The sequence below is a fragment of the Chiloscyllium plagiosum genome, chromosome 20 (assembly GCF_004010195.1).
Source record: "Chiloscyllium plagiosum isolate BGI_BamShark_2017 chromosome 20, ASM401019v2, whole genome shotgun sequence".
NCBI classification, from domain to species: Eukaryota; Metazoa; Chordata; class Chondrichthyes; order Orectolobiformes; family Hemiscylliidae; genus Chiloscyllium; species Chiloscyllium plagiosum.
The window spans coordinates 28925623-28934048 of record NC_057729.1 but is presented as its reverse complement, the minus strand read 5'-3'; the positions used below and the strand labels follow the sequence as shown (position 1 = coordinate 28934048).

The 8426-nt window shown below is 40.1% G+C and overlaps 1 protein-coding gene across 3 annotated transcripts in view; it reads left to right on the top strand.

Moving 5' to 3' along the window:
• Positions 1 to 2029: 2029 nt before the first annotated feature.
• Positions 2030 to 8426, top strand: part of kcnb1 (potassium voltage-gated channel, Shab-related subfamily, member 1) — a 360002-nt gene continuing 353605 nt past the window's right edge. The window contains exons 1-2 of one of the 3 annotated variants that reach the window (XM_043710368.1): positions 2030 to 2108; positions 4368 to 5027. In XM_043710368.1, coding sequence (XP_043566303.1) covers positions 4461 to 5027 — 567 coding nt within the window. In that variant the 5' untranslated portion in view covers positions 2030 to 2108; positions 4368 to 4460. Of the gene's footprint in view, positions 2217 to 2287; positions 2837 to 4367; positions 5028 to 8426 lie in introns of those variants that run through there. The other 2 variants (XM_043710367.1, XM_043710369.1) reach the window with 2 other exon arrangements.

Genomic DNA, 8426 nt, shown 5'->3' with positions numbered 1-8426 from the left:
AAGGTACAGTTGAGGGTTTCAGAAGTATATGGGACTGAGGCAGGCAATGTTACATAGACACTGGTCATTTCCATGGAAAATGTTTGAGATCAAGTTGGACACAGAAGTCATAAGGACCCAGCCAAAATCAATGGTTGGTAGTGGGTGGTATCAGTTTATGGAGTTTGCCAACACTTAGTAAAAATGTTGAAGGCGGTTAAATAACAACATTTAAAAGAAATCTGGATAGGTATATATTAGGAAGGATTTCGAGGGATATGGACCAAATGCTGGCAAATGGAACAAGGTCAGATTGGGATGTCTGATCAGCATGGACGAGTTGAACCTGAAGGTTGATTTCCATGCTGTATGACTCTGACATAGTAAATTGTGACTCTTTAGGACTGGGTGTTGAACCAGCCATCTGACAACACAGACAAAAAGAGAAATTGAAAGAGATAATGGACAGTTATGCTCCATGTGGGAACTGATCCTGTATCTACGGGTTAAAAACAGAAAATTCTAGAGAAACTCAGCAAGTTAGCTTCGTATGGCTAGTTTACACCAACAGCATGGGTTCAATTCCTGCACTGACTGAGGTTACCATGAAAGTCCTGCCTTCTCAGCCTGGCCTATGCCTGAAGTGCAGTAACCCACAGATTCAGCTCACCACCAGTTGTTTCTGTCTCTCTCTCTCTCTCTCTCCCTCTCATGAGAGAATATCCCTCCAGAGCTCCTGGATTTTTTTGCTTGATAATCTATTCGTACACAGGTTTCTGCAAAATTTCCAAGAAATTAAGATAAATAGTTAGCTGGTTGAAGGGAGGGAAAATTACTAAGATATTCCTCTTTAACTTGGATGTGTCCTTCAACACATAAATAAAGCTTGATTTAATATTTTGTAGTACATACAAAGTGCTGAAGTTAGAATAAGAGTCCTTACAATGTAAAAGTCCACACCAACCCTACAAAGAGTAACCCACCCAGACCCTATATTTGCCTAACGCACCTAATGCACCCAGACCCTGTATGTGCCTAATACACATCCCTGAGCACTATGAGCAATTCAGCATGGCCAATTCATCTAAGCTGCACATTGTGGTTTGTGGGAGGCAACCCACACAGACACAGGGGGAATGTACAAGCTCCACACAGAAAGTCACCCAAGGTTGGGAACAAACCCAGGTCCCTGGCTCTGTGAGGCAGCAGTGTTAACCATAGAGCCACTATGCCACCCTAATGTTGAAATAACTGCACAGAGGCAACTATCCTGTTACCAACTCACCCCTTATTTAAATGTGCACAATACACTGGCTGTGACCCTGAGTCAGTCCCTGAAGATTTAACCTTTTTATTTATCTTGCCAATTATGAACCTTTACATTCTTTATTACAGAAGGACCCTGCACATGCAGAGCTCCAATTCTCGTGATAACTCAGACTTAACACTTTTTTAAAAAAACTGTCTCTGTTTGCTAAGTGTTCCAGAGAGGAGATAGACTATGCACATTGCATATTTAGTTCGACATCATCTGGAAGTATATTTCTACTGGCATCAAACTGAAGGTGAAGTTTGGCAGCCCCTGGAAGGGATCAGCATGCCTCATTCCATTGGAGTCAGATCCGAACCTGAACCTAGAACTGTAATGGGGAGGAAATTACACAATATCTGATCAACAGTGCAACACATTAATAATAAATCTGAAATCAATAAGAATCTTGGGTGACTGGAACACAAGCTGAACCGAGGAAGCAGTCGAGTCGGGTTATTTGTAAAGCTGTAGGTGCCGCTGTTTCCCCTCATTATCTGTAGATCATGATCTTCTTAATTCAGGAAGAATAGAAGGATGAAGGAACCTTCATAGAAACAGACTAGACTTGTTGATCTCCATTAAGCGACAGCAGAAATAAATCCACAAAACCGTTCACGGACCACGAAATTGTTTGGAACCTAGAGGGGGGTGGGGGGAGATAAGGCGGCCTGGAGGATAAAGCCTGCAGCTCGAAGCTGTGCAAGAACCGGGCTGATATCAGCTTATTTTTGTTTGATGTTACGAAGCAGTTTCCATCCCTAAGCAGCCCATGTTAATCCAATAGGATCCTGTTCAAAACAGCAAGAGGTTTTACAAGGTTCGTAAAAGAAATGATTCTTACATCATCTCCGGCTAATTTTAGGTGATGGACTTAATATCTTTTTTAAACCCATCAAACGCTGAGATTATTACTGTAATCATCAGGGTAAGTAACAGATGTGGCTGTTTTAAAATACCGGCTCAATCCGCTCCGGTTAAAACGTTACCTTTTTTAAAAAATAATGTCACTGTAATAATAGAGGGCTCGTGTAGCTGACAATTGTCTTTTATTTTCTCCCCAAGGGAGTAGCGACACGCACAGCCACCCAGTTTGGTGCTGGGCTCAACGTGATTGCAAAGATAAACAATGTGCTGGTAGTTGGACATAAACAGACCGCTACTCTCTAATTCCATTGTCAGAAGAGACAGATAATTATCACGTTTTGGGAGGGGGACTCGGAGGGATTAATTCTTTTTTAGCAAATTGCGCCAAATTGCACTGCTGTTATCAATCAAACTGTACCATTAGAAACGATGGAGGAAATGTCTTGTGAACTGGGGGACATTAACACAGAGCAGGTTCTGACATACCGCGGTTCACCCGCCAGATAGCAATGGAGCCAGTTCAAGCAGAGGGCCGAGTATGTGGAAATGACCTGTTTAAAACTTTGCCGCCACCGATTCAATACCAACGTTAATGAACAAGCAGGATACAGAATATCAATTTAAAGGCACAATTTGAAAAGGACAGACGATGATGTCTTGCCGCAGTCCAACATGAGTGAGGTTGGGATTTATAAGTTGGCATTCAGGATCGAGCTTTGTTCGTTATTGTGTTTTCCAAACATCCGTCCGCATTGTCCGTTTTAAAATTACTCCCACCGAAAGAAAAACGGTTATTCGTCTTAATCCCGGGATAGCGCCGATATGAGCGGCAGGATTTGAAATCCGTTGGAGCAAACCGTGTTAGCTCCTCATTCGGAAAATCCTTGGCGACCGGTCGCTGAATTTATTGTATTTTTGGCTTGTTCTCCCGGCAACTCGGGGGGTTCCAGTGATGCTAAGGGGACGGGGCGGGAAATAAAGCAATTCATTTCTTGCCCGGACCATGTTCACATGAGAAGTAGAGTTTACAGCATGAATTGTAGGAAATAAACTCACTCTGACCCACAATTGAAAGAAGGAAAAGTGTCTTCTCAAATTTTGACTCAATCCAAACTCTTCCCCTGGGTATGGGGCACTGGAATACTAAGTGTTGAGCCGGGGTTGGATAAAATGGTAGTAATTTAAAGGGAATATAGGGCAACATTTTAAGATGGGTGTTTTTTTTTGGCAATTGATACCAACTTCACTTTGATTTCTCAAGTGTTGGTCATTGTGCAGAAATGCCTCCAATTCATTGAGGAGCAGCGCGCTGGAAATATTGCGGCTCCTTCAAAGAGCTAGGGCTCGTTTAATTTTGATGTACGTGGACAGACTTCACTTTAAAATACGTTCACAACACTGGCGTGTAATTTCTCAGACGCGGAGTTCTTAAATAGAATTTTTAACCATTTGAGGCATGCTGCTTACCGTCTAAGTAAAATAAAATGCGGCTTCGGATTTAGCAAAAAAAAATGCAGTAAAACAATCCCTTTATATTTAAAATATGGAGACGGTATCTTTGTCGAGGCACGTTGTGTAACCGGTGAATGTTGCAGTTTCATTGTGACAGGTACAGGCTGCTATTTGAATGAGGGCGAATACATACGGAATGCAAACCAAATAGCAGCAAACACGTCTGCTGAAGTTTAGAGTTCCCATCAATAAAGACACTGATTTTATTAGACTATAATTTTATGTAAAGGCAAGATCAGACGTAACTGCACCTGAAGCAGTTTGTTGACTTCAGGATGCAACTTTGCAGAGTCTGTGGAATAAAGCGATCGTTTTTTTCCCCCAAAACTGTTGGCATTCGTTGATGGGAGCAAGTTGAAGAGTTCTGGCTTCCTCCGGCAGTGTAATGTGATCCCCGCTAGGTAGCTGCTGCCCTCTAGAAGCTGCGTGCCTCTGCGCTGCAGTTCAGCTCCGGCATGTGGACAGCGCTCACTTGCCTCCTGCAGCAAGACGGCGCTGGCCATTGGGATCTCGCTTGCTCAGAAAAGCAATCTGTCCCCTGAGCAGATTAAATGAGCTATTTGTTTCACTGATTAATGGATAAAGCACCGCGCTCGCACTACCTGACACTGCGTTAGAGATGTGCTTGTTCCGTTTTGTAGGTCATTTTGATCTGAGGAACACTTTGAATCTCACCACCAAATACCCTTATTTTCCCCAGCTTCGAGAATGAACGCGAAAGCGGTCAGATGAAAATCCTGCAGGAAGTGAGTGTGATTTATTAAATCCATCCTTACTGACGAAAACTGGGAAAATGCCCGCGGGAATAAACAGAGGGGAATCTCGGTCGACCAGCTCCCTGCCTCCAGATCCCATGGAGATCATCAGGAGCAAGGCTTGTTCCAGAAGAGTCAAGCTCAATGTTGGGGGACTTGCACATGAAGTACTTTGGAGAACTTTGGACCGGTTACCCCGGACTCGACTGGGCAAGCTTCGAGATTGCAATACTCATGAGTCCCTTATGGAGAGCTGTGATGATTACAATTTGGAGGGAAACGAATACTTTTTTGACCGTCACCCCGGAGCTTTTACATCTATTTTGAATTTTTATCGCACGGGCAAGTTGCATATGATGGAAGAGATGTGCGCGCTGTCCTTCAGTCAGGAGCTTGACTACTGGGGAATAGACGAGATCTATCTGGAGTCCTGCTGTCAGGCCAGGTATCATCAGAAAAAGGAGCAAATGAACGAGGAACTGAAACGAGAAGCTGAAACAATGAGGGATAGAGAGGGAGAAGAGTTTGATAACACCTTTTGTGCAGAGAAAAGGAAGAAATTATGGGACCTTTTAGAGAAACCCAGTTCCTCGGTGGCTGCCAAGGTAATCACCATATGGTAAATTTAGTGAAAGCTGTTCATTTAAAAATAAATATTGCATTCAGTTTTAACACATTGAATTCACAGTATAAGGAACTGTATTGCAGGATGCCGTTTGAGGCAAAATGATAATTAGAGTAAATCTAAATGGACAGATAGTTCATCCTACATAATCTATAATAGATAGATTTGTGCTGTGAACTATAAATCATTATTCCCAAAGCAATAAGAAGTGAGGTAAACATAAGAGCCATCCCAACATTTAAAATATGCAGCCCATTTTAAAATCAATGTAGCTAGTTGTTTTGCAGGATTCAGTCAGGCTTCTAGACTGCACTTCTCTGGTTAAACAATCGTTAATATCTTGTCTTCTTCATGCATGCTCTTGCACATTACAGTAACTTGCATTTTTTAAGAGAAAAACAAGCTTATATGGCATAACACACAATACTTGGTTTATGCTTTGCACATTTAATGGTATATTTAATTATTTTATTTAAGAAACTGTGCTTGAAATTACTTCATAAAGTGCTTTTCATTCTGATGAGCTGGGTATTTCAACAGGAGTACTTTCATTACCCTTTATGATGGGACTGAGATTGAGTTGGTGTAATTTTGTTTGGAGACTTCCTATTTGAAAGGATTTTCTAGCATTCTGATAATATTTTGAGAAGAGCTTTGAACTTGTGCAGGAATAGCAGTACCTGATTTATTCTTGACATCTGTTTTAACATTTACATATATTGATATTTTCTTTTCCATTTAGCATTTAATATATTGTAGTGAGATGACTGAATAACTGAGTGAGGACCCAACAGAATCGGTACTAGAGATGGCAAACAAAACTTATGAAAATATATGATGGTGGTCACATTGGGCTTTACTACTTACAACTTTACTATGAGCAAAAGCTAATCCACTACAGAGGATAACCAGAGACCAGTGAATCATTAGGGTGTTCACTGTACTGTCCAAGAATAAGTTATTAACTTAAGTACATAAATTCAATCTAGTGACTTGTTTGAACAAACATTTCTATTCTATGTCCAGTCTATAACTTCAAAACTCAAACATACATAATGTGAAAACATTTGAAAGTTTGCATTTTTTTAACATCAAATATATCTCCTGGTCAGGTGCCAGTTAAACCTGCTGATAGATTTGAAGAGTTTAGAGTGCATGGCTATTAGCATTTTGTAAATTAGATTGCAACACCACAAGTTAATGTCTTTTGAAATAAATCAAGTAACCAACCAATAACAGGATCACGATGCAGTGTGAAATATAATTAATAAGGAAACATATTATTTACCCTCTCACCCATTTAATCAATGACAGCTTATGCAGTCAGGAGGGCTGCATTCAGTTTTGATCATGACCATTAAGAATCTAAGATAGTACAGAATGCAAAAAATATCCATTAGTTCATCAAGACTGTTTGCCCCACGGTGGCACAGTGGTTAGCACTGCTGCCTCACAGCGCCAGAGACCCAGGTTCAATTCCTGCCATCAGGCGACTGACTGTGTGGAGTTTGCACATTCTCCCCGTGTCTGCGTGGGTTTCCTTTGGGTGCTCCGGTTTCCTCACACAGTCCAAAGATGTGCAGGTCAGGTCAATTGCCCATGCTAAATTGCCCGTAGTGTTAGGTGGGGTTTCCTTCGGGTGCTCCGGTTTCCTCCCACAGTCCAAAGATGTGCAGGTCAGGTCAATTGGCCATGCTAAATTGCCTGTAGTGTTAGGTGAAGAGGTAAATGTAGGGGTATGGGTGGGTTGCGCTTCGGCGGATCGGTGTGGACTTGTTGGACCGAAGGGCCTGTTTCCACGCTGTAACTAATCCAATCAGGTATGAATTGCCCTTTCTTGGACTCAATTCGTTGCATCTAGTTTACTGATAAAATTTCTGAAGGAAACCTTCAGGAACCCCAAATAACAAATTGGAGGATCTAGAAGATGGTCTGGAGTTCCAATCTGTTATCTTAACATTGACAGATTTATTTTACCTTGTATGGTAATTTGTCAAGTCCAGCGCAACACTGGGACCATAGTGTTAGCATTGAGCAAAGTTAAATCAGACAGATGAAAAAATGGTTCATAAAGAGCTCCAGTTCACTTCAACCAGATGGTACTTGTCTAAGAGCTTAATTAACATGAAGCAATATTAAGTTATGCAAAATTACTGGTGTGAAACAGACTTGCTAGTCTAACAGTTGAAAGTGTCATCTCTTATCACCAGTTTTCAAAGCACAAAACCATTCCATGAGAAGTTATATGTTTTACTACATCTTATATTTTCAATAGGACAAATTGTGCAAATTACTGCATATGCAGAAATATTTTATAACCAACTTGGGCAGTTTGATTACTCCTATGAGCAATTTTATGAATATATTAATATTTGACTATTTGACATTTTAATTAATATTTTAATCTGTTGGTGCCTGTCAACAAGTTTGTTGCTGGGCTGCTTATGTGTACAGGGTTATCCTCTGTCTGCCAGTTTAGCTGCTTCTTCCTAACTTCCTTTATATTCTTATATGACACCTTCTTTATTGAGTCACTTTGAAAATGGCAATTTATTTTTCATTAGGAATTCTAAGTTTATCATATATATACTTTATGGAATCATGTTTAGCTCACAGCTGAACAAATAATGCACCCAATTGCTCTCTGTAAATTGGAGCAAACAGAATGATAGCAGAACATATCTCTGTAACAGTATTATGCACTGAACATTCAGTGTCAATAAAGACATAGCAGAATTACAGAATTGTAACAGTGCAAGAGAGTGTCATCTGTGTCTGCATCAGCTCTCCAAATGAGCATTATGATAACAAACTTAATGACATTATATTTAGATATTCTTAAAGAAAAGATACCATGAGTAGCAGGGTGATGCATTTATATCTGATAGATTTCTGCAGAAAGGCTTCATATGCCTGCGATTTATTACATGTTCCAAAGGTCATGTTTGCCAAATAAATGTCTAGCTCTGATTTATACTTGAGATAAATTGATGTTCATCCTCTGTAGCTTTATCTTCCAGAATACAAAGTTCTACAAAGTAAATTTCATTGCTTTCCTATACTCTTGATCAGATTAGTCCCTGCTGTATCGGTTAATGTTCCATGTATTTCCCTGATTCCCTTTAGTTTTAAATTAAGTTTTGATAAATAATTACAATATAAACTAATAAAATCAATTCAAAATTCATAGTATCTATTTACTGCCAACTCTGAAATGTGTAAAAGCTCGTAATAAATTATCTAAGACGAGTTGGTTTGATTTATTAATGCAGATTTAAATGCCAAACTCTAAAAGTTTAAACTGCAAAAGTTTAAACATAGCTTCAGCAACACAAACACTAAATCTGAAAGCTTTTAAAGCCCTGGTCAATACAGACAA